Source organism: Crotalus tigris, unplaced genomic scaffold (assembly GCF_016545835.1).
Source record: "Crotalus tigris isolate CLP2741 ecotype Arizona unplaced genomic scaffold, ASM1654583v1 scf7180000017933.3771270, whole genome shotgun sequence".
Taxonomy (NCBI): domain Eukaryota; kingdom Metazoa; phylum Chordata; class Lepidosauria; order Squamata; family Viperidae; genus Crotalus; species Crotalus tigris.
The window spans coordinates 3,743,614-3,771,270 of NW_024096726.1; the positions used below are offsets into that span (position 1 = coordinate 3,743,614).

At 34.9% G+C, this 27,657-nt stretch overlaps 1 protein-coding gene across 1 annotated transcript in view; it reads left to right on the forward strand.

Annotated features, from left to right (window-relative positions):
* The window catches only part of LOC120308463 (calsyntenin-2-like), a 179,903-nt gene extending 154,019 nt beyond the window's left edge, over positions 1 to 25,884 (forward strand). Inside the window, exon 3 of the mRNA XM_039344546.1 lies at positions 25,657 to 25,884. Within this exon, the coding sequence (XP_039200480.1) occupies positions 25,657 to 25,856 (200 nt within the window). The 3' untranslated portion in view covers positions 25,857 to 25,884. The remainder of the gene's footprint in view (positions 1 to 25,656) is intronic.
* The last annotated feature ends 1,773 nt before the right edge of the window (positions 25,885 to 27,657 follow it).

The window sequence follows — 27,657 nt, forward strand, 5'->3', positions numbered from 1 at the left end:
TCCTTAGTTCTAGATCTAACCTTTCTTCATATGTTTTAGCCTCTAGTCCCCTAATCATCTTTATTGCTCTTTCCTGCAGTCTCAGCATCTTTTTTATATTGTGACCAAAACTAAATGCAGTATTCCAAATGTGGTCTTATCAAGACATTATAAAGTGGTACCAACACTTCATGTGATCTTGATTCTGTCCCTCTGATAATGCATCATGGGACCACATTGGCTTTTTTGGCAGCTGCATCACACTGCAGCCTCATATTTAAGTGATTGTCCACTAGGACTACAAGATCCTTCTTGCAGTTATTACTATTGAGCCAGTTACCACCTATTCTATATCTGTGCATTTGTTTTTTCTTGCCTAAATGTAGAACCTTCCATTGTTACCACTGAATCTTCTGGAGTGTTGGCTATTCCTCCCAGCTTGGTGTTGTCTGAAAATTTGTTGAGTTCCTCTTCTATCTCCTCTTTTGATGAAGACATTGAAGAGTACTGGGTCTAAGACAGAGCCTTGATGTCCTCCACTGCATACTTCCCTCCATGTAGATGCAGTTCCATTTAGGACTACATGTTGAGTGCGGTTAATCAGCCAGTTACAAATACATCTGGTGGTGATACTGTTTAACCCACATTTTTCTATCCTACCAAGAAAGTTGTCTACTTTGTCAAATGGCTTACTGAAGTCCAAATAAATTATAACTACAGCATTTCGCTGATCCGCTAATTTTGTCACATTGTCAAAGAATGCAATAAGATTTGTCTTGCATGATCAGTTTTTGACAAACCCATGTTGGCTTCTAGTTATGACTTGCTTGCCTTTAGGTGAGGCAAATTTGTTTTTGCTTATCTTTTCCACATTCTTCCCAAGAATTGATGTCAAGCTAATAGATCTGTTGTCTCCTGAATCCATTCTTTTTTTCCTTTTTTAAAGATAGGAACTATATCAGTCCTTTTCCAGTCATCTGGTAGTTCTCTGGTGCTCCAGGATCTTTGAAAGATATGGTTCAGTGACTCTGAGATCACATGTGCCAGTTCCTTTAGAACCTTGTATATAATCCATCTGGTCATGGTAATTTGAATTAATCTAGAATGGATAGATGTTTTCTTGCCATTTTGTTGCTTATTTTGATTTGCTAATCTGCATTTTACAGTATTTTTTTATAGGTTGGACTATATTTTTCCCTTTTGTCTAAAGGCAGATGCAAATATGTCAAGCAATTCTGCTTTGTCCCAGCTGCTCATCACATTCTTGACATGTTCTCCTATTAATGGACCAATTGTTTCCTTGACTTTTGTCTTGTTTTTTTACATGTTGAAATAAGCTTTTTTTGTTATTTTGACATTTGTTGCAAGCCTTAATTTATTTTGAGCCTTAGCTTTCTGACTTCATTTTTTGCAGGTTTGGGCTATTTGCTGATATTCTGCCTTAGTTATGTGCCTTTCTTTTCATATTTTATACTTGTTCTTTTGTCTTTCCGTTTATCAGAGAGTTCTTTGTGCAGCCATGCTGGGTTCTTTTTGGATCTCTTTTGTTTCTTCTTCATTGGTATTGTCCTAGACTGGGCTTTTATAATCTCACTTTTCAAAGTTTCCCGAATTTCTTGGGTTGTTTTTCCCCTTGAGCATTCTTATTCATGTCCCAAGTTCTAAGTTTATTGAAATCAGCCCAGGACTTTAGTTTATAGTTCTATTGTTCTATTGCTTGTCCTTGCATCACGCTGAATTCCAATATTGTATGGCCACTCGCCTACTAACATGGTTCCTATATTACAGAAACTCTTTGATTATATAGACATAGGAACAGATAGGAGAAATGCATTATAATATAGTGCTTGCAATTCCATTTATTATATTATAGCTTTTATTTTTGTACATCAGTCTGTGGACAATGAATTAAAAGTTTGAAATGGCACTTTTATTGTTGAACAAAGTCTCACTAATGGCAGAACAAATCATTGCAGATTCTGAACATATGGTCTTTGATATTTCTTGAAATATTAATTCAATAATTATCTGGTATTTTCACTGGTATATTAATTTTATAGTAATTCTGCAGATACAATATTAATGTCAATTATTTAGGACAGTAATAGAATGAAAGTGATCATTACAATGCTTGTTGTTTGATGTGCCTTCATCTGTAGCTGACTTTCATTTTTATTTTTATATAATATACACTCATGAATCAAATAAGATGATGAAAAAAGATTATTACTTCCTTTCTTCTAGAGGAGCCTTTAAAATTACCTCACCACAAATTGTCATTCATATTCACATGAAATACTAGTTTGTGAGTATGTGCATGTGAATATTAGAAGAAAACCTTTTTTAAGTGTTGGTGCTGTCACGAAGTAAATAGATCTGCAATTTGTTAGATGTTGCAAATGTTATAAATTTTTAAATAGCTGTCAAATTCAGTTAAATCATAATTTAATAATGTGTCCATTTGTAATTCTCAACTGTTTAATAAATCAAACATTTTCTCAAATGTTAATTTTGTTAATTTATAATTATATGAGTATAATATGGTAATGAAACATAAGATTGATTAGAATACTGAGGCATATTAACTACTATTAATATATAATTCTATTCTTACTATTCTTTAGCATTATATGCCTGGTGATCGTCAAAATAATACAATAATAAAAACATATTACAAAGTTACTATATCTATCTTTCCTTTTCATCAAACTCGAAGCAACCTGTTTTAACTTTTGAATTCTTATCTAATGTCTGCAGTGAATGAGGCCAAATAAATTGAAGCTTAATCAAAGCAGGAGACTTGTTTCTGGTCACTGAAAGTCAGAGTAGATTATACTTGCCCAGAAGATGCAGCTTTTGATTCCTGCCCAACTGTTTCTAATTTAAGAGATAATCAGATCTGAGCATATGACACATATCTAAAATATACTTGGTATATTTTGAGTGTATGAGAAGACTTTTTCAGGATGTGTTCCCAGATTTCAGAACTGCCTGCCAAGGTGGTCATGCCAGCTTCCACTGTGATGTTCTTGATCAACAGATAAAACTATTGGGCTAATTGCATTTTGGCTATTCAGTTGAGAGGGTGTTTTTGTTTTCAATGCAGAGTTTTCAGTGATGCTTTGTTATGTTTTCATTGCATCTTTATTGAATTGTTTTTATTCTGCTAATTAACTTCTCATTGACAGAGAAGCAGGATACAAATCCACAAAATAGCACTTATGTTGTAAGAATTGCTGCATGAAAGTATCAGTTAAAATGTTATATTGGAGCTACAACTTCATATACAACTTGGAAGCAAATTTCAAAGAGTTCAACGAGGCTGATTTCTAATTAGGCTTTGGGTACATTTTAAGTCTATAATACATTCAGGTGTAAGTAAACTTATTTCTAAGAAAGCCAGGATTTGCGTTGCTTGTAAAAGTGATTTTTGAGATGACCAATTTACTTTAAAAAGACAGCTGGTTTAGTGAAATGGATAAGGCTTCAGGCTAGAAACCAGAAAACCGTGAGTTCTATTACCTCCTTAGGCAGGAAGCTACAAAGTGCCTTTAGGTCAGCCACTATGTCTCAGTCCTTGGAAGCAGGCAATGGCAAACCACTTCTGAAAAATCTTGGCAAAAGAACTTCAGGTCCCAGGGATAAAATCAATCTAACTAATATAAAACTTGAAGTCACCAAAATTTTGCTTCTTTAGATTTACTCAGCGTATTTTGGTACAGGATTTCAAAGGAAGCAAATATTTACAATATGACCTCAGAGTTGATATAGCTCTTTCAATTCAAGATGCTGTTAATGTACAGTAGCTTTACAATAAAGTACAATTAACTGATAGCAATAACACTTAGATTTATACATAGCTACATAATGCTTTACAGCAGTGGCTTCCAACCTTTTCTATACCCTGTACCCCTAGAACACTCTGATATGTTCTCGTACCCCTTATAAAAGTTCAAAATAATTTTGAAAACCCAAGTTTTCACAGCCCCTAGAATACCGTCTCACACCCCCGGTTGGGAACCCTTTCTTTACATCATTCTCTAAGCGGTTTACAGAGTCAGCATATTGCCCCCAACAATCTGGGTCCTCATTTTACTGATCTTGGAAGAATGGAAACTAAGTCAACCTTGAGCCGGTGAATATTGAACTGCTGGCAGTTGGCAGAATTAGCCTGCAGTACTGCATTCTAACCACTGTGCCACCATGGTGTTTATCTTGTTGTGTTTTCTGTTTGGTCTATCTCATAAGATTAAAAGCTTACAAGCTTATCAGCAATGACATACCCCTTGTGTTTCCTTACTTCTAAATGGAATACTGTATAAGGAATGAATTTCCCCATCTGTTATCACTGAAATACAGAACAAATCCAAATTTCATAAAGAATGACTTGTGCAAAATTATATAGGACTTATTCCAAGTCTATACATACATACTGAAGTTCACAAATCTTCAGGCAACCAAGAAACACTGATCTAGATTTAGCCTTAATTGGCTCTTAATTGGCTCTTCTGTCTTATCCCTGGGAAAAGTTTTAATTTATAGTGTGAGGTTTACCTGAAGAAAGTTTTGCAAGCAATATGTATTTTTAAAAAGTATTCTCAGAAATTATTTGATAATTATTGAAAATATTAGGATAATTTTCATTAATTACTGCTTGATGTTTACTGTAAAAACTTTGATACCCACAGTGTGATTTACTATTAAATATATATGTAAATAGAAATGCTTAGTATAGTCAAAAATTATAGGATAAAATTAATATAATTAAAAACAATTTCTCTTTCCTGATTTGTCCCAACCTTGATTTTGAACACAATCCTACAAGGCTGCAATACATATCTGTATGTTAGCTGATCCACAGAAACCTAATAATATGTCAAATTTTGTAATGTACAAATGCATCAAAATTTATAAATAGGTATATAAGTGAGAAAAAAAGAACTTGAGATTAATTTATTTTTAACTGAATGTTATAGAAAACAAAACTGACTAATTTACTGAGCCAAAAGAATGTATGTACATTTTGTTAGATTACAACAGTATACATTTTTGGAATGTGTTTAGTTATGTTTTGAAAATGTACATAGGAAAGGTAGAACATTTTTAAGAAAATTGAATACTTGAGAGACAATGTAATCTGGTACAAATATGGTTTCAGCATACAGCTTTTTTTCTCCTACACTTTTGGATGATTAGATTGTGTGTATGCTATGTGTCACATAATAATCAGTAAAATATTTTTTCTCCATCAATTATCAAGTTGCTGCATCTTGGTTGCACAAATCTATCCAACCAGTAGATGGCAGCAAAAAGAAATTCAAACTCTAACTTTTTTGTTATTAGCTGATAGTTGATAGGTTAAAAACATATCAGTCATCATTTTCTAAAAACCAAAATAGTTTCCTCCATAATAAAACTTCCTTCAGTGCTATTTTACATTCTTAAAGGAGCCTTTGAGAACATCTGTGTAATGCCATTATTCTATTTTATTCAAAAGCCTATCAGAAATGGACTTTGATTATATAGAATAGCACCATATATACATATTTTTAAGTCTGGTCAGGTTGTAATATAAATAAAGGATTTTATTTGGTAACTGATTTTTTCATCAGGTCTTTAGTAATATATTTGTAATGTAGAAATTCTCCTCTCTTTTCTGATTTACTTGTTATATCCTACCTGACAGCCATATTAGGGTTGGAAAATGAAGAGGTAGATTGTTTATAATGGTGGAGATTCTATTTGGATCATCATTTTTTTAAAAAAAACTTTATGTTTCATTATGTTTAAAAAAAGAGAATTGATTTTCAGATGTTCTTCCTAGGTTAGCAACTTAGGACTGTTTCCTGCAAACATACTGAATTATTCCTTTCACTCATTTTTTTTTATTAAGGATCAATATTTGAAATAATGTTTAAAAATTACTTTCAGTTTGCTTACCAAGCATTTTTCTTCTCAAGAGAATGACAAACTAAGGATTAGAATAAAGATTTTGTAAAAAAAAGAAATCTCAGGCAGTACCATCCAATAGAAAATACATGTATTTAGACCTAATGCAGGTGACACTAAACTGGCAGGAATAGCCAACACTCCAGAAGACAAGCACAGGATTCAAAAAGATCTTGACAAACTTGAAAAATGGGCCCTATCCAACAAAATGAGTTTTAATGTGGAGAAAAGCAAAGTTTTACACTTAGACAAGGAAAATGAAAGATATGTACAGATTAGGTGAGACCTGGCTCAAAAACAATAACTGTGAGAGGGACCTCGGAGTCCTAGTGCATAATCACTTGACTATGAGTCAGCAATGTGAAGCAGCAGCCAAAAAAACTAATACAATCCTGGGTTGTATAAACGGAGGCATAGAATCAAGATCACACAAATTATTAGTATCGCTTTATAAAACCCTAGTGAGACTACACCTGGAATACTGCAACCAATTTTGGTCACCATATTACAAAAAAGATGTTGAGACTTTGGAAGAAATTCAGAGAAGAACAACTAAGATGATCCAAGGCCTGGAGACTAAAACATATGAAAAACAGCTGCAGCATTTTGGTTTTGCTAGTCTAAAGAAAAAAAAAAAGAAATAGGGTGACATAATAGCAGTATTCTAGTATTTGAGAGGATGCCACAAAGAAGAAGGGGTCAAATTATTCTCCAAAGCACCAGAGGGCAGGACAAGAAACTGATCAAAGAGAGAAGCAACCTGGAATTAAGGAGAAAGTTCCTAACAGTGAGGACAATTAACCAGTGGAAAAACTTGCCTTCAGAAATCGTGGGTGCTCCATCCCTGGAAGTTTTAAAGAAGAGATTGGACAGTCACTGGTCTGAGATGGTATAGGTTCTCTTGCTTGAGTGGGGGGCTGGACGAAAAGACCTTCAAGGTCCCTTCCAGTTCTATTCTGTTCTGTTCACCTAGCAAAAATTTATGGCAGAGTAAGATGCGCCTGCCTTTTTATTGCATCTTGATATTATTGATATTATCATTCTTTTAATTTGTTACAGGGATTCTTCTACCTCAGTTTTAAATATTGGGATAGTAGAAACTAGCTTTAAGAATCCATAGATTAATTTTATGATTAATTCCTGATCTTTCTAAGTATGACTTGGAAGGTGTCCTATCAGAAAACATTAATGTTGCCAATATTTCAGCTTATATTCTTCAAGTTTTCAGCTTTGATCTGGTAACTGGAAACAAGCATTAAATGTGAAAAGTAATTTCTTGCATTCTTCACATCATTATTTTACTAAGCTGAGTCATGTGTTGGTTGTACAACCAGAACTTATATGCAATGGCTAGTTACAGCTTAACACTCTATTGCTGAAGTATATCCTTCTCTTTTTCTATATACCGTATTTTCCGTCGTATAAGACGACTTTCTAAACCCTGAAAATCTTCTCAAAAGTCGGAGGTCGTTTTATACGCCAGAATATATGGGTAGCTGTTCTCTGAATTTAAAACCAATCTGCCCCCTAGTGGCCAACCCTATTTTTTTTACAGAAATAAGCACTAACAGGACAAAGCATACATTTTTCTACATTGCCCATCACTTTATTCTTTTTCAGGAAAAGCAATTAAATAGTAGAAAACAGTAAGCTATATAAATTAAGGACATTACATCTACAAAAAAAAGAAACATTTGATTTACTTCTTATACCTATAGCAGCAGTCATGAATATATGGAAAAACTTTTTGATTCAACAAATCACATTGATTAAGAAAGATACTGGTCAAAGGAAAAAGATCAAAATGAAAATTAACAAAATAGATTATGGGATCTACTAGAGACAATATTTAAAAAAGAAACATTTGTTTGACTATGAATATTGAATATTGAAAAATACTAGCTGAGTTCAGGAAGCATTAGGGAAGCAGTGGTGGGCAACACTCACTTTCTAGCAGCGAAGGAATGGAGCTCCTATTGTGCTCATCTATAAACAGAAATTCAATATTGTACTGTATTTTCTGGCATATAAGACAACTTTCTAAACTCTGAAAATCTTCTCAAAAGTTGGGGGTCGTCTTATACGCCCAGTCGCCTTATACGCTGGAATATACGGTACTGTATTTCTAATTCAGTTTCTAAAAAAAAAAGAACATTTATTTTTATCACACTGGTCTTCCAGAATCTTCCTTGAGAGGAAAATTCTTGACTGTTCTTAATTTGGAGGGGATCATGATGTAGCTTTCTATTATATCTAAACATGATAAAACTAAACAAAAGTGTGCCTTTTAATGTGGAATTTATTAATAATTAATTGGGAATTATTTTAATTACAATTATTTCATTGGTATATGAAATAAGATATGAGTTATGCTGTATGGTTCAGACCATATAATGATTGATAGTGGCTTTTGCTCTTTAGAGAAATGTTTAATTTCACAAAGCTTTACTATATTTGAAACAGCTAGTGAACTGAGAACTGCAGCAAGCCTTGCCATCTGGGAAAAATCAATTGATACACATGACTGGGGTTTCAAGTGAAATTAATGAGTCACATTGTCTGACATGCTTTTAAAGTAAGATTTAATCAATATATTTATTAATGGAGTTATTAATTTTCACAGAAATTGATTGATGCTGCTTGAGCTGCAGTTAATTTATTTGTTTTAGTAAGATACTGCTCTTCATTGAATGGAAAATGATTTCCATTTATCCATAAACTGAATAAAGTGAACATTAGTGATCTATAAGATTATTTCAGACTATATGTGCAGATGTTAGTCAATAGTTGGCTAATAGAGATTTTGTTATATTTTGTGATCTCTCAATCTTCTTGGTCATTATCACAGTTATTCCCCAGAATAATGTTGCTAATATGAAAAGCTTCTAACAAACATACATAGTTCTTTGTTTTGGCAAGTCACTAAAAAGAAAAAGAAAAGAACCTTTTGCTTTGATTCAAAGGTTTATTCACATGTATAGTTTTGGCAATATTGACTATGAAATGGAAAAGGAAATATTAAATAAGTGGTGCTCAAAGTACAGAGTTCACTTGGAGTAATAATTTTAGTAAAGCCAGTTTGGTGAGGTGGTGAAAGTGCTGGCCCAGAAAACAGGAGATTGAATAACAGAACAGAATAACAGGGTTAGAAGGGACCTTGGAGGCTGTCTGGTTCAACCCCCTGTTCAAGCAGGGCACCCTATATCAGGGGTGTCAAATTGGCGGCCCCTGGGCCAGATGCGTCACACATAGACCACACCCACAGCAAAGGCATAAAACATCACGATACATCACAATACATCATGTGACATGATCAAGTTTGATACCCGTGCCATATACCATTTCAGACAACTGGCTGTCCAATCTCTTCTTAAAAACCTCTGGTGATGGAGCATCCACAACTTCTGAAGGCAAGCTGTTCCACTAGTTAATTATTCTTATTGTCAGGAAATTTCTCCTTATTCTAGGTTGCTTCTCTCCTTGATTTCTATCCATCCATTGCTTCTTGCCTTCTGGTGCTTTGGAAAATAGGTTGATCCCTTCTTATTTGTGGCAGCCCATCAAATATTGGAACACTGCTATCATGTCACCCCTTGTCTTTCTCTTCATTAGACTAGACATACCCAATTCCTGTAACCGTTCTTCATATGTTTTAAACTCCAGCCCCTTAATCATGTTTGTTGCTTTTCTCTGCACTCTTTCCAGAGTCTGTGAGTCACAGAGTTACAGAGACTGTGAGCATTAGTCGCATATTAGGCATGAAACCCTGGGGCAGTCACTCTCAGCCCAACCTATCTCATGGGGGTTTTTTTTGTTTGGAAAATAAGATGAGTATTATTTATGTATTATTATTTGATTATTTCTTAAATTTCTATGCTGTTCACCTCACTGAAACAGCAACTCTGAGCAGCTTACAATATAATAAAAGGCAAAGTGCTAGAAAAAATAGTATTATATATATATATATATATATATATATATATATATATATATATATATATATATTTGTTGTCTTATTTATAAAAATAATAAAGGCGGGATGTTTTTCTAAAAATGCAATATCAGCTTTAAAAGCAATGTGATATAGTTTTAAAGATGAATGCCTTTATGGACTATTTCCTGGATTCTAATTCTTACCTGGAAGGGAAGTAGGTCAATGAATTGAATATAAAAGTTAAACATGGTATGTTTTGGATTAAGCAAAGGGAAAGTCAATTGGGATAAGGCTATGTTTTTTGTTTTATTTTAAGAGTGGAACTGAAGCACACCTAGTTTTCATAGGTTACTCTGGAGAAGGATAAGTTTAAATATTTTTTCAGTTCTCTGGAAGATTTTTCTGCAAATTTGCATAGCGATCATCAAGGTTATTTCACACACATAAACCCATTTCATGTATTTAATATTCTGAAGAACTGAAAGTAAGGGAACAATTGGCTCAGAACATAAATGCAAATGATACAAATCTTCAGGCTACTCAGGAGTAGCAATAATAGTTAAAAATATTGTAATATTTTCTATTACTGGATTCCCATAATGTAATCCACCATAGATCTTTTAAATAGTGAAAAGATCATGCATGGAGCCTATAGGATATCAAAACAGATGTGACCAATTAATGAAAGTTCAGATCATTTCTATGCAATAAATTATATAGTATAGTAAAGAAGGCTATATTTCCATAGTATTTGTTATACTATTCAAGTTCTTTGATGATAACCAATTTGAAAACTTGATGCTTGACACTAATTGTGTTTTAGAATCCTGTTGAAGCAGTAATATATGTCTTTATCTTCCTAAAATAAGCATTGTAGAATGAAATTTGAATCTAATAAGGTATTTTTTTATTTAGTATCACTTTTTCTGTTTTTGATTGAGTTATTGTAACCCATAGCAACAATTGGAACTTGATGCTGTCAACATGTTTTAGATTATATTTATTATTTTTGACCTTTTTGCTAAAGCTTAAGGGAGTAGTCTTTCAAAACTACTACTATTGCTGTGCAACACCAAGATGACTCCAGTGCTTGCTTGTCAGTGTAATTAAATGGCATGCCTGAGGGTGTTATTGGCAATCATCTGATACTTATAAGACTTTATAGCAGAGTAAGTTCGTGTTACTGTGGCCAAATCATTGCAAGGTTTCAGCTAGATTAAGCAGTTAAAGACATATTAATTCTAAATAATTTCTTACTTGATACAATATTTTGTTTCTTATGGTCATTTGTTTTAATAATACACTGCTTATTTGGCTGTTGCCATTTATTGTGTTCTGCTGCTATTATTTAAAATGAACAGAAAGGGTTTATTACCTTCCTGTGAAATTCAAACAGATTGAAGATAAAAGAACTAAAATGTTATAAAATACTATGGTAGATCAATTTAACTTTATTAAACTTTACTAAAAGTTATTTGGGGTATCACTGACTCTGATTCATTAGATACTGAGATGATAGGCTTCTTTTCATGGTATGAGTACTTCCCATTGTACATTATGGAAACTTTGTGGTGGGGAAGAATGAAAATAAATTAGCCAAAAATTCATAGTAGACAGCAAGGGAATGTACCACCCTGATTCATTATAGGTACACATATGAATGAATATTCCAAGCAAGCATGGTTGTTGTTTGCTCTTTTTAAGATCGTATAATAGAATATAAAATGTGATTTTGAATTATGAACATGTAATTATTTCATTATGTGGGATGGTAATATTAAGATAAGCAATAGCAACAGCATTTAGATGTATATATCACTTCATAGTGCTCTCTAAGCAGTTTACAGAATCAGCATATTGCCCCCAGCAATCTGGGTCCTCATTTTAGCAACCTCGGAAGGATGGAAGGCTGAGTCAACCTTGACCGGTGAGAACTGAACTGCCAAACTGCAGGCAGCCGCATTCTGACCACTGCACCACCATGGCTCTATAAAAGTAATTTGAAAGATCAAGGATATGTAAAATGTTCCATATTAAGTAGTCTTTGTCTTTGGAAAATTATGTAAGTTCTAATAAATGGAAATGCAAACGTCCTATTCTAATAACATACAAATTCTTTCTTGTCAGAAATACAAAATCAATTCTTCCAATTTATGATTTATATAGAAAACATTACAACTCATGCACATAAAGCAATAAAGAACATTTTTATCAGTAATAAAAAAATTGTGAGAAATTAGCTTTCTAATAATGCTTCCAGGTTGGGTATAGAGTACTGAACAAATTAAGGATTGTCCAGTACTGTGATTATCCAAATGTATGTGATTATTCAATAAAAATGTCAAAATCGAATACCATGTTTACAGCAACATTTCAAATTTAAAAATAATTAGTAATCTCATAAAAATGTATATTCTTCTTGCCTTTGGTTTGTTAGCTTAAACTGAATATGAAGGGTAAACTGGAAATTAATTATAATTGGTTGACTGTTCTGGTTCCACATCGTCAAAGTCTTCTTGAATACCCGTAAGAAAATAATTTATGGGAATATATGTTTTCTGAGGTTTTCGCGGGTGTTTGTAGGTCTTTGGTTGTTCGGGTTTTCTCCCGCGTAAAATTGGAAGTGTCTTGGCGACGTTTCGACGAAGTCCCATTCGTCATCTTCAGGCTGGTGTTTTCAGCTTCGTGCTTTGAAGCACGAAGCTGAAAACTTTGCTCCAAGCATGGTGTCTTCAGATTTGTACCAAAGCAAAACGGTGAGGGAAATGATGACTGAATTGGAGGCTATTCTTTGCTTTCTCTGTGAGAGGACCACCCCACGTTCTTACGTTCTTTATGATTGCAAGGCAGCCCAAAATCTTAACCCCCCCTGCAACTCAGACTAACCTGAGCACAACCAAACAGAACACTCCCCCAGCCAATCAGAGCACAGCCAAGCCCCCAGCCAATCAGAGCACAGCCAAGCCCCTAACCAATCAGAACACACCTCCACCCAATCAGAACACAGCCAAGCTCCCACCCAATCAGTTCATACCCCACTGGCAGTTAAAAGGAAGAAACAGCTAAGACCACACATTGCTCCTCGAAGCACGAAGCTGAAAACACCAGCCTGAAGATGACGAATGGGACTTCGTCGAAATGTCGCCAAGACACTTCCAATTTTACGCGGGAGAAAACCCGAACAACCAAAGACCCCCATATATATATATATATATATATATATATATATATATATATATATATATATATATATATATATGTTTTTCTGAGGTTTTCGCGGGTATTTGTATATAGGTCTTTGGTTGTTCGGGTTTTCTCCCGCGTAAAATTGGAAGTGTCTTGGCAACGTTTCGACGAAGTCACATTCGTCATCTTCAGGCTGGTGTTTTTAGCTTCTTGCTTTGAGCAGCAATGTGTGGTTTTAGCTGTTTCTTCCTTTTAACTGCCAGTGAGGGTATGAACTGATTGGGTGGGAGCTTGGCTGTGTTCTGATTGGGTGGAGGTGTGTTCTGAATGGTTAGGGGCTTGGCTGTGCTCTGATTGGCTGGGGGAGTGTTCTGTTTGGTTGTGCTCAGGTTAGTCTGAGTTGCAGAGGGGTTTAAGATTTTGGGGTTAGGGAGTCGTTTGTCAATAAGGGCAGGTTTCCAAATGGCTGGTAGGCGGGAGGTATCATCTCGCTTGTTCATGCTGTGTGGGCGTTTTTCTATCTCGATGGCTTCTCTGATTATTCTGTTTATTAAAATGTTCACTTTTGGCAATGGTTCTGGTATTTTTAAAGTCAATTTCGTGTCCTGTGGCTTTAAGGTGTTGGACCAGGGAAGATGACGAATGTGACTTCGTCGAAACGTTGCCAAGACACTTCCAATTTTACGCGGGAGAAAACCCGAACAACCAAAGACCTATATACAAATACCCGCGAAAACCTCAGAAAACAAATATATATATATATATATATATATATGTATGCTGGATGGAAGAACAGCTAAGACCACACATTGCTGCTCAAAGCACGAAGCTGAAAACACCAGCCTGAAGATGACGAATGGGACTTCGTCGAAACATCGCCAAGACACTTCCAATTTTACGCGGGAGAAAACCCGAACAACCAAAGACCTACATACAAATACCCGCGAAAACCTCAGAAAACACACACATATATATATATATATATATATGTTTGTGTGTGTGTGTGTGTGTGTGTGTGAAGTCACCCTGAATCATTCCATTGTTGTTTGTAGGACTTTTCATTGAGCATAACCTATTTGACTGCTGCCATATGGGTTGAGAAATAGATGTTTTTCTATCTGCTAGTCTAGGGCTGAGAGAGAGTGACAGGCCTCAATTTTCTGCCTAAGGGATTAAAGGTTTAGTAAGTAAATCTGCTAACAGTTTTGAAGCAAAACTTTGTGTCTTAGGCAAGACTAGAACTCAGTAGTTTCTCTAATTCTAGCCTGGTGCCTTAACCTCTACACCAAACTGGCTCTACATCATCTATATGTACCTCTTAGAAATAGCCAGCATTAGAATCTAGAACCTCTGTGCTATAGCTAATATTAATGTGTGCTTTTGTATCCATGAAGGCACAACTTGTCTTAACTTGAATATAATAATTATTAATTATAACAAAACATCATGGATTTCACTAAGAACATCTGAGCATTGACAAAATTTTCATCTGTCAATTGCAAAAGGCCATACTGCTTGAATTTGCATATATGCGACTAACCTAAAAAATTACTTAATACATTCAGTAAATTCCACTAAAAATGGAACTTACTAAATGTACAGGAAACAAAAAGTGAACATTGTAATAAGGTAATAAAAACGTGATCAAATTGCTGGCAAGAAAATGCATTACATGGTTCATTTCTACAAAACCTGCATAGGAAAGTAGATAAAGATAAAATCAGGCAATGGAATGGAATATTTAAAAAAACATACAAACATACAACGGTTGATTTTGCTGTGCAAAGAAGAGTTATTTGAACTGACAGAACAATGATTTACTGGAACGTTTGTGAAAATTATCATGTGCCAATAATGAAAAAACTGTGGGAATATATAGCTGAAAAAATAGTAAAAAAATGAGCATGCTAAAATATTGCAGGATTTCTGAATACAGATAAATAAAATCTTGGTTCATAACACTTGAAATAACTCTTGTTGAAAAGAAGGAAGTATGGTTAATTTATGGGGCAATAACTGGATAGTAGAATAGAAGACAACGGATTGGAGAATATCACAGAATATCAAGATCTGAAAATCAAAACTGAAAGGTTATGGCATAAACCAATCATGGTGGTCCAATTGTTATCAGAACATTGGGTACCATACCCCCCCCAAATGATGGCACTTATAAAGCCTGCCCATTGCCAAAATTTCCATCTGTCATTTGCAAAAAGCCACACTGCTTGGATCTGTACATATACTATTAGAATATACTACTCCAATACATTATGATCTCTGGGTCTTTGGGAAGAACTCAGTTATGAAAACTAATAACACCTAAAGAACTTGCATCTATGCTTTACATTGTTCTGAACGGAAAATAATAATGCCAAAAGCAGTCTGAACATCTGGCTGACTTTGTGACCAACCGCAATAGCGTCTTAGATGATACCTTTAAGATCATCAAACAATAACCTACCTACCCCAAATCCTTGAGAAGTACTCAATATGAGGACAAAAATGCCATATCCAGTCTAAACATCTGTGGTGTTCCAGATGTTTAGGAATTTCACCCAAGGCACCTGTTAGACTTATTGGACCTATTCTTGCTTTCTTTTTCCACATCTTCTATTTGCAGGTCTTTGTATTTTGTTCTCTTCTAAACATCTGACTGACTGTGCAAGAAATAATAATAATAATAATAATCATTATCATCTACTCAAAAGTCATAGCTCATCCAGTATGGACTTATCTGGGCAGAGATGAGCATGCCACGGTAAGCCTAGGTGACAATACTCTGTAAACTCCAGTGGCTAGCAATGTGCTTCTGGATGCAATTGAAGATTACCATTACCATCTATAAAACTCTTCATGGCATAGGACCTGACTGAGAGACTTACTATTTCTGATTCTTTCTGTCTGTCCATAAGAACTAATGATGTTCAGAATTTTTTTGAAAACTTGGCTGTTCTCCTAGGCTTTGGGATAGGGAAATGGTTGAGTCACTTCTAAAGTAAAGTAAAATAAAGTCACTTCTTTTTCTCTTTTGTAAATTTTGTTCTTTATCTTATCATTTTCTTAAGTTTAGTTTGTATTAGATCAGTGGTTCACAACCTGTGGGTCGGGACCCCATTTGGGGTCGAACGACCATTTCACGGGAGTCGCCAAACAACGCAGTCCGCCATTTTTTTCCCCTTTTGCTTAGCTGTGCTACTCCCTTTTATTCTATTGGCTTTTGAAAGCCAATAGAATAGACTCTCTTGAATAGAGTCTAATTCTATTGGTTTTCAAAAGCCAATAGGAATTGTCCAGGCTGTCTCTGCCCTGCTGAGCCCGCCAAAAGTCCCATTCTGCAAACGGTGCTGCACCAGTTTAGTAGTCCTCGACTTACGACCGGTTGAGTAGTCCTCGACTTACAACCAGTTGGGGGGTTGCGGCATTAAAAAGGTTGAGAACCACTGTATTAGATTTTACTGTTGTAATTAAAATTCTTAATAAATTGTATTTGGAAATAAAAGTAAATGAGTCCTGCCTCCTAATTATATTTCAGAATCTTCAAAAGTGACAAGCATTCATTTATTTTTAAATGTACATCCATTTCCACTGGAATGTTAAAGAAATGCTCACAAGAAGTTCTTTTCAACAACAGCCCTTTGACAAATTTTGTGCAGGGAAATAATAATGATATGTTTCATTGCTGATTGGAAATATGATTCACTTATTTTTCTCTATTGCCACTTGGGCATCCAAATTGTATTTCATTGTTCCTTTTGATATTAACTTGAAGGAGTTCATAGACCCTACTTTGTATAAACTGTTGCATCCTTTGATGATTGTACTATGTTGATGTGATTTTGGCTGGTATCCTGGTTATATAGTTTGAAATGAATTTGCCCTTCAACATTTTTATCACAGAAGAAGTATGTCGTGTTAATACCTTTGTTATTGCTTTTAGATAAGTTTCTTTACATGGTGATTTTCCTTGCTTGGATTAATACCTTTTGCTGGCATGTTTCTAATTTTGTAGATTGCTCAGATGTCAGCCTGCTAAATCAAGTTCTGCCAAATATTGTTCATTTGCTAATTAGTAAGAAGCTAGCATATGTGATCTCCATTACTTTTAGTCATTACAGTAATTTTGCACTTTTGTTGGACCTGTCATTTCAAAGCCTCTCATTGACAACCCTAAATTTATTACATTAACATTGTGCCAACATTAAGTTAATGATGCAAGTAAACTGTGAGATTCATGATTCATAACTGACTACTGCCTCTTTACAAAAATCTAGTAAAAAATAAAATTTAAGCAATTTTTTTGACAAGACATATCTAAGTATTGAATTTTGTACTAGCAATGCATATGTTGGCTAGTTGAGTATGTACCATCCTTAACAGAAAGAACGATGTCAAGATGTCTAAATTTTAATTAAAATTATATCAGTATTGCCAAAGCTAGGTAGAGTTGACCATGAAGTCTTGTCAGACTACTCTTTATCTTACCTTAATCTAAATCAGTGGTTCTCAACCTTTTTAATGCCATGACCCCAACCGGTCATAAGTCGAGGACTACCCAACTGGTTGTAAGTCGAGGACTACCCAACTGGTTGTAAGTTGAGGACTACCCAACCGGTCATAAGTTGAGGACTTTCCCTGCCCAGGAGCCCCACGCATGCGTGGTGCCGCCTCCTGCGCCGGCCGAGGCGTAGCTGGCAAGGGGCAGCAATGGCGCAAGGCGACCACCAGCTAGGTCACCAGCTGGCCCAGCCCAAGGGAGGTAAGGCACCCACCGGGCCCCACGTGCTCCAGCAACCCTCCCTGCACCCGCCGGCCTCCCACCTCCCACCCCTGGCCCTCTTTTACTTACATTTTTAGTAGTTGCTCAGCAGGGAGGGGTGGAAGCTTCCAGACAGCTCGCCTTTGCTGCAGGCAACTTGCAGCACCGTTTGCAGACTGGGGCTTTTGGCGGGCTCAGCAGGGCAGAGACAGCCTGGACAATTCCTATTGGCTTTTGAAAGCCAATAGAATTAGACTCTATTCAAGAGAGTCTATTCTATTGGCTTTCAAAAGCCAATAGAATAAAAGAGAATAGCGCAGCTAAGGAAAAGGGGGGAAAATGGCGGACTGCGTTGTTTGGCAACCCCCGTGAAATGGTCGTTCGACCCCAAATGGGGTCACGACCCACAGGTTGAGAACCACTGATCTAAATAATCATTAATAGTTTGGGCCATTTTTTTCATTAGTTTCAAATACACTGAATAGGCTCCAAACAATTGAACAATTACACTAACGCTGTACTTTGAATGTTCCACTGACAATTATAAGGTTTTTTGGAGATGGGCAGCCATATAAATATGAAAAATAAATACAAATAAAATAAATAAAACATAGCATTATTAAATACCACAGAGATTTCTGGTGAAAACAGATTATTTAGCATGGAAATAGAATTTATAATGCTTACTAATTATCTGTGGTAGAACCAGAATAATATCACCCTTTTATTTCTGTCTTTCAGTAATAAAGTATAGAATAAAGTTGATTTGCCACTATACAACATTGGTGATATTAAATTCTTTTTGTATTTCTTTATAAGAACATATGAACTTATTTTAAAATCAAGTTTGCCTTATTTCTCTCCATCTCCCATTCCCCCCTTCTCCTTTATTGCTTAAAGTGGGTATGGATGATAGATGAATTCATGTACTACATGAATCTCAATATCTAAATGCCAAATAAAAGCCAAATTCTAGGTTGACAACATATTTTTCCTAGTTCTGTCCTCTACTTGTAACCAGCCTTTTTAACCCAAATTTATATACTATTATTAACTACTGCTATCTGTAATTGTGTTGTGTAGACAAAAGTGGACTGATTCAGAATTAAATATATTAAGAGAAAATCTATTGCAATCAATGGAATTTAAGTTATTCATGGATTCAACTGAATGCAGAAACATGGAGTTACAAATTGTCTGTTTATGTGTCACATTTATTAGGTAGGAAAGAATAGCAGGTGATGTGAACAAGAAAACTGTGTCAATTGAACCGGACAAATTAACTTTAAGAGTAAAAGATTTATTTGCAAACAGAGCTTCTCAAGTAGAATTAATTTGTCATTGCCTTCAGTTTTCTTGTTAAAGGAAGACTATAAAGCAAAATGATCTTCAGGATACTGAAATCTTGACAGTGCTCATTTATGATATTCATGAATACATGTTGTTTAAAAAATATGTGTGCAAATCAGAGAAAAATAGAGAAAAAATATAAGTGATGTAACCATTTCTAAAAGGCAATTCAACTAGATTAGAACTGTTCACACGTGGCATTTTTCTCCTTGCCTGATTTTTTTAAAAAAATCAAACTTTATTTTAAAAAAACATATACAAACAGAAACAAACAAAGATAAAGAAAACAATCAGGTACATAAAGAAGGGCTTATAAATGTGATAATATTTTTTTTCATTGAACAATTGCAATTAAAGATAAAAATAATATATTCTATGTCATTTAAAAAACAGAAAATAAACTATGCAAAATTCAGATATCAGGAATAAACTGCTGTGATCAACCATGCTGAAATAGAATTCTGATACATTCTTTGAAAAAGAAATGAAAAAATAAACCTTGTAAAAGAATAAATAAAAAGAATAAAACAGTAAAACATTATTGAGAAACTACTTGCTTGCAGATTATACTTTTCCCATCCATTGTTCCATATTTGGCAGATGTGACTTCACATTGTTCTGAACAGATAATAATTTTAGTAAATAATAATATTTAGAATACAACAGACAAGCACTGCCACATATTTAACAATTGTCACTAATAAATATTTAAAAGAATCTGGATAGTGGATGTAGTAGTACTAGAAGACAAAAGAAGAGAAGATAAAGAACTGGAGAAGATAACAAAATACAAAGACCTGAAAATAAAATGACTGTGGGGCAAAAGAAAACAAAGGTATAACCAATTGTAACAGATGCCTTAGGTGAAATCTCAAAACATCTGGAGACCACTTGAATACCGTCAGCATTGAGAAAAAACCCATCAGACTTCAGAACTTTTTCCACCTTTAATGTAGCATATAAGCTGTATAATTCAGTTGAAAAAACAAACTGAAATCTTTTAGAGGGAAAAATAACAATAAAAATACTCTTTTTGATAGTGAATATAATACCAAATGCACTTCAAGGATATTTCAGTGGCTCTTGAAACAGAGATGAGCCCCGCCTCCTATAGTCAGTTAAGACTAGAGGAATAAAACTCACAGGGACACCTTTCTTTCTTCATGGGTAGCCCATATAGAGTGCATTGCAGTAATCCCACAGGGAGATAACCGGGGCATGAGTGACTATATGCAGGTCCTCATGATCCAGGAAAGGGCAAAACTGGCACTCAACACTTCAAAGGCTTTCCTAGCCACAACTGTCACCTGCTGTTTGAGCAGGAGTTGTGAGTGTAGGAGTGAAGGAAAACCTACACAAAGACCTGCAAATAAAATGACTGTGGGGCAAAAGAAAACAAAGGTAGTACCAATAATAGATGCCTTGGGTGAAATCTCAAAACATCTGGACACCACTTGAATACTGTCAGCATTGAGAAAAAAACCATCAGACTTCAGATTTTTTTTTCCACCTGTAATGTAGCATATAAGCTACATTGTGCATTGTGGGTCTATCTAGTTAGTGTAACCTCATTGATAACTAAGAATCGAAGGCCCCCGGATCATGAGGCCTCTTGACTGCACAGCCACAATCTTATGTGGGTTCAGCTGAAGCCTGCTGTCTCTCATCCAAATCCCTAAAGTCTCCAAGCACTACTAGAGGACAGTTACAGCAACACTTGGTTCATCATGGATAGAGATGTAAAGTTGAATATCATCAGCATATTGATGAGACTTCATCCCATAATGTTGGAAGACCTCACCCAGCAGTTTCATGTAGATACTAAAAAAGAGCAGAGAGAGCACCCACCCTTTATGGCATACCACAAAGGAGCAGCCATGGACTGGACTATTGTAATGATTAGCAGAACAATGAATAAATGGAAGGAGGAGCTAGCCAGGGTAAGAAAAGAGATGGTTAGGGAACACCTGGGTATCATGAAGTCTTTACGTCTCCAGGACCAACCTTGAAGGAACTTGTAGATGTCATCAAAGAGCCTCTTTCATGCAAATAGACATAGAACCAGAGAAATGGAGAAGAGCAAATGTTCAACAATTATTGTTCTTATCATCAACAAGGATTGATTTGATATAGACAAATTCTGAAACCAATTATTAAGAAATCACTTTGTCAGCACTCAGAAAATAATAAAAAAGATGTTGATCTAGAAGTTTGGGATAGATTGTATGGAAATAGGCAATTTTGCAAGCACTGTTTCAAACTACATATATTTCTAGATTATATAAGTCCTTTCCTAACACCTTAACTCAGTGGTTCTCAACCTTTCTAATGCCGCGACCCCATAATACAGTTCCCCATGTTGTGGTGACCCCCAACCACTTATACATCACCGGGTGCCAGGGGTGTGGCCAAAAAAAGGGGAAAAAAATGGCGGACAGCCTTGTTTGGCGACCCCCGTGAAATGGTCATTCGACCCCAAATGGGGTCCCGACCCACAGGTTGAGAACCACTGCCTTAACTGATCTTGAAGACAACTGGCAGTGAAGCCATTTCAACCAGGGGCCTATTTGGGAACTTCAAGAAGTGTCACTCACATCTGTAATCTCACATTCTGGGCTAACTGTAATTATTTTTGGACTATTTACAAGGTCTGCACCACAAAGAATTTTATAATAATCCAACATTGATGTTAACATTTTCACCAAAGCTTGCACTTTTTCTCCTCTAAGTCCCTTATATCAGGGACTTATATACCTAACCTCAGCTTCATGTTGCTTCTTCCCTCTCATTTTCTTACACAGTTAGGATGAGCAATTCTAATAGTGCTTATATTTTTATCACCATATAATAGCACTCTTATTGAAATCTAGTTAAATGTATAATCTAGTAAATTCACTAAAAAAAATTCTTAAAAAAAACATCCTTTCCAATGCAACCTTAATATAGCTTCCTTGGTTACATATATATATATAAACTTGAACAGTTAACAAAGATGAAATGTTTTCACTTTTACCACTATGAACACGTTATAGATTTATTTCTGAAATCAGAAATTAATTTCATGATTTTCATTATTGAGGTTGGCTTAATTAAAAATGTACTTATTTTATTGTCCTTTTCTAAATTAATTTATTATTTTAGAGTTTTTTACACCATTACATTTTATTGGTTTGTATTGTACATGTGGAGTTTTAATTTTTATGTTTTCCATTCCATTAATTTCAAATTTAATATTAAAATATAATGATGATTCAATTTAAGCATTAGAAGCCTGAAAAGCCTGGGAAAAGCTATGATCTAAGAAAAGAAAGAAAAATATGTTCTTTTGAGACAGTTAAACACATTTAGTCTTATTTCTATATAACATATTTTTACTCTATTTAAGAATCTTGCCAAACACTAGCATTAACCTGCACATGTCTGCTATTATTTTCTGTCATAAAGAAATCCTAGGATTTAATTCACTTCAGATATTTGCCAGATTTCTTGACTGTACCATCATGAATGCATGAATGAATACATCACTCTACTGCATATATGCATACTGTATAAGTATAAGCACTGTATAAGTGCTTTTTTATCTATCTGTATACAAATGAGAAAACAAGTATAGTATAGTATCTCAGATACTAACTAGGAGAAGACTCTAATTCTTCAAAATTCTTCAAAATATATTGAAACAATTAAAATTTTCTGGCATTAATGGTACAATATTTAGGATATTGTTGATCTTCCTCAATTTAATGCAATTATTAACCTGCTCTGTAATTAATGAGTTGTTGCACTCATTACACTGCACAGTGATAATGAGGTTTTCAATAAAATGAGACAAATTCTGAAAATACTTCTAAAGTAAATCCGCGCCCCCCCCCCATAAAACTCTTTTTATTTTAAAAACTGCCAAGTTTTAATTTCTGAGAATGTTGTATTGCTAGAAACTTGGCTATCTGGTCCATATAAAAACAAAACTGAAAATCCATGATTTGCATTGATGGATTGTACATCTACAAGGTAACTTCATTATCGTAAACTACACTGAGACTTATTTTCATAAATTCAGTCCATTATGCAATTGTTACTTTCCTAGAAGCACCACAGACAAATATAAGAAGTCAGCAGTTTTAAAATGAAGATGTTACTAGAAAAAAATGGCAAAATATTACCTTGTTTAAAGTTGCCCTCATGTTCCAAAATTTCTGTGATAGCTAGAAGAAATCTTATGTAATGATCTGCCATTCTTAAATCTCCTCCATTGCCTATCTACTGTTTGGGTGACTGACTTATGAAAATCTCTAAAAATTCAGGTATCATGTATTCATTAGTATCACCAATCCTGCTCTGCTTAAAAATTGGTATACTAAGATTATCAATATATTTATTTATGTGTTTATTCATTCATTCAATGTGTGGACCACTCAACTCCTGAAAAAAGCAATTCTCCAATATTAATATTTGACACAATCCTAATCATTCATTTATAGTCCAAACACCATATTAAAAAATATTTATTCAAACTTTGAATAAAAGAAAGCAAGAAAACAAGATACAGAATAATTGGTAAAACACATAGAGGTACCTTTATCAGAGCTCAAATGTAAATTATTGGTTGACCATTCCAAAATTAGATCCATAAACTCACAGTAATTTCTATTAAACAAAATTTGGCAACACTCCTGCTTATTTCTGTAGGCAGATTTCCTGGCAGAAAATAAGCAGATTTTCCTTATCTGTTTGGTCCAGATGATTAACAAGAGTATTGTTAAATAGAGGTTAGATTAGATATGAGACAACTTAACAAAACATGAAAAACTGATTCATTTAAATTTTATGAGCAGGGGCAGGCTTTGTAAAGGCATATAATTATACTTCCATATTGAACTATAAATGGCAAAATGATAAATTTAGCCTTTGGAAATGTTCTAAGTGGAGCAAAATATTGAGAAAAATAATTGGTTTGGCTAAAAGGATTTCTGTAGAGACCAAACAGAGCGGCGCCAGCCTTGTGTGCATGCGCAAGACACAAAAACGCTCTGTTCCTATTGGTTAACACTGTCCGGGTTTCTGGCCATATAAAAAGATCTGCGTGCCTTTTGCTTGGTTGTAGAAGGAGAATAAAGTGTTTGTTCAGCATCGCCATGTGTCTTCATCATTTGCATGCAAACGAAGGACTTAACAGAAATAATTTCTGGCTATATCCAGCCATCAATTTCTATGTATTAGTTTATGTACTTTAGAAGAATATGACTGTCTGAAAATCTGAATCCCTGTCTCGGAATCAATTTTATATAATTTACTTATTCTCAAAAGATAACACATTTAGGACATTACATTGATAATTACAGCACATATTTTTAAGGCTATAAATGACTAGAAGGTAACAACTAAATATTTGTTGTTTCAAATGGTTATTTTTTATATTCCAGTTATAACTAATCCTAATAACTCTGGCATTAATAAAACCCTATTTTTCTTTCCTACAATATGCTGCTAGCACTTGCAACTTTCTCCTTAGGTCTGTCTGAGTAAAGGATAGCATATTTGTCTCATCGGCATATAAAAGTATAGATGTAGACAGGTTTACTAGCATTTGAAGATGGAACTTTTTTTTAGATAATTTATTTACTGAGATTATGATGAAAGTTAAAAGAAAAAGCAAATATACTTTCTGTCTGACTTTTTAATGAGTACTTCAGATATTCTGAAGAAGGCACATTGAACCTGCATAGTTGTATTTTCATATGACATAATGTTATCAGAATAATTGGCAATCTGAACTAGATGATAGTATTTTGCTTATATCCTTTTCCTTCAGATCACTTATCTGAAGGATATGCACTTATCTGAAGGATATGCACTTATCAAATATTGACAGCTCTAAACTGTGCACTGATAGCCCAGATTTAAAGCTGACTTAACTTTAGCCAACACATTACCTTGGATCAATAAGTTAACAAAATTTCCATACATAAACTGGGAAAAAAATTTGAAGCATGGATGATAAATTGCAAATCAGTAATCAGGTGACTAAAATCTTCATTCTTAGCTGCCTGCAGTGGAGACTCTTGACATAGAAAAAATAAGAGTAATTAAAATAACTATATGTGGTAAAATATATGAATAATCATGTGAATAGCTCTTTTCAGAAAATGGTAAGTATGGAAGTATGAAAGGATAGTGCCCTGAGTATTTATGCACAATGAGTATATACATATATGTACACTGTGTCCCCAATGTTATCTATAGTAGAGGATTCTGCTTTTTTACCAAGTATAAAAAAAATTAAATATTCAGTATTTTTGATTTACAATTTTATTTTGTATATTAGTCATGACAAGTCAATTGATAACATTTCTTAGTTAATTGTATTCAGAAAAGTATTGTCTTTTAAACATTATAATGTTATAAATACCAAACTCTTTCAAACAATGGGTTATAAACTGCTTGCACGATGATCATGTAATTTTTCTGGATCTTTTCATTTCTTTTTTGTTATTTCTTACAGGTGAAATCTGTGCTTTTAAAATCCATGGACAAGAAATGCCCTTTGAAGCTGTAGTCCTAAACAAGACATCTGGAGAAGGTCAGCTTCAAGCAAGAAGTCCAATTGACTGTGAATTGCAGAAGGAGTACACATTTATCATTCAGGCATATGACTGTGGGACAGGGCCTAGTGGAACAAACTGGAAAAAATCTCACAAGTGAGTGACAACGAGGAGTGTGGGCTTTGGGATGTACACTTACAATTCATAGATCCTTTTAACATTCATAATGTTGCTAAAGAAGAAATTAAAACAAAATTCTTTTTCATAGGACTGTATGTGAATCTTTTTTCTTGTACTCTGACTAAGTAAAACTGGCTTCTTTAATAGTACATTTAGCTAGAATAGCAATTATTTTAAACAGACTCATGTCTGCAGATGTAATAGCTATATGCTTTCTTTTACCTATTAGCAAATGATCAGTTGCTTTTTGAAATTTAAAAAAGTTATTACTTAGTTTATATGTGCCAGATTATTTTGATTTCCCTTCATTTTTTGTGTGTAATTTGTAATATATACATCATAATGTAAATTGAATTTCTAATCATGTTGTTGTTAATTGCGAAGTCGTGTCCGACCCGTCGCGACTCCATGGACAATGTTCCTCCAGGTCTTCCTGTCCTCTACCATCTTCTGGAGTCCATTTAAATTCACACCTACTGCTTCAGTGACTCCATCCAGCCATCTCATTCTCTGTCGTCCCCTTCTTCTATTGCCCTCAATCTTTCCCAACATTAGGTTCTTCTCCAGTGAATCCTTCCTTCTCATTAGGTGGCCAAAGTACTTGAGTTTCAACTTCAGGATCTGGCCTTCTAAAGAGCAGTCGGGGTTGATCTCTTCTAGGACTGACCGTTTTGAACGCCTTGCAGTCCAAGGGACTCGCAGGAGTCTTCTCCAGCACCATAGTTCAAAGGCCTCAATTCTTTTGCGCTCAGCCTTTCTTATGGTCCAACTTTCACAGCCATACATTGCAACTGGGAACACCATGGCCTGGACTATACGCACTTTTGTTGGCAGGGTGATGTCTCTGCTTTTTAGTATGCTGTCTAGATTTGCCATAGCTTTCCGCCCCAGGAGCAAGCGTCTTTTAATTTCTTGGCTGCAGTCCCCATCTGAGGTGATCTTGGAGCCCAGAAAAATAAAATCTGTCACTACCTCCATTTCTTCCCCATCTATTTGCCAGGAATTGAGAGGCCCGGATGCCATGATTTTGGTTTTCTTAATGTTGATTTCAGCCAACTTTTCACTCGCCTTCTGCACACCACATCAAGAGGCTCTTTAGTTTCTCTTCACTTTCTGCCATTAGAGTGGTATCATCTGCATATCTTAGGTTGTTGATATTTCTCCCGGCAATCTTAATTCCAACTTTTGATTCATCTAGCCCTGCCTTTCTGATGATGTGCTCTGCATATAAGTTAAATAGGCAGGGCGACAGTATACAGCCTTGCCGGACTCCTTTTCCAATTTTGAACCAATCAGTGGTTCCGTGTTCGGTTCTCACTGTTGCTTCTTGACCCGCATATAGGTTTTTCAGGAGACAAATGAGATGGTCTGGTACTCCCATCTCTTTAAGAACTTGCCACAATTTGTTGTGATCCACACCATCAAAGGCTTTTGCATAGTCAATGAAGCAGAAGTAGATGTTTTTCTGGAACTCCCTAGCTTTCTCCATGATCCAGCGTATGTTGGCAATTTGATCTCTAGTTCCTCTGCCTCTTTGAAATCCTGCCTGTCCTTCTGGTAGTTCTCGATCCACATGCTGCTGGAGTCTAGCTTGTAGGATTTTAAGCATAACTTTACTAGCATGTGAAATGAGTGCAAGGGTGCGATAGTTTGAACATTCTTTGGCATTGCTTTTCTTTGAAATTGGAATGTAAACTGACCTTTTTCAATCCTGTGGCCACTGTTGAGTTTTCCAAATTTGCTGGCAAATTGAGTGTATCACTTTTATTGCATCGTCTTTT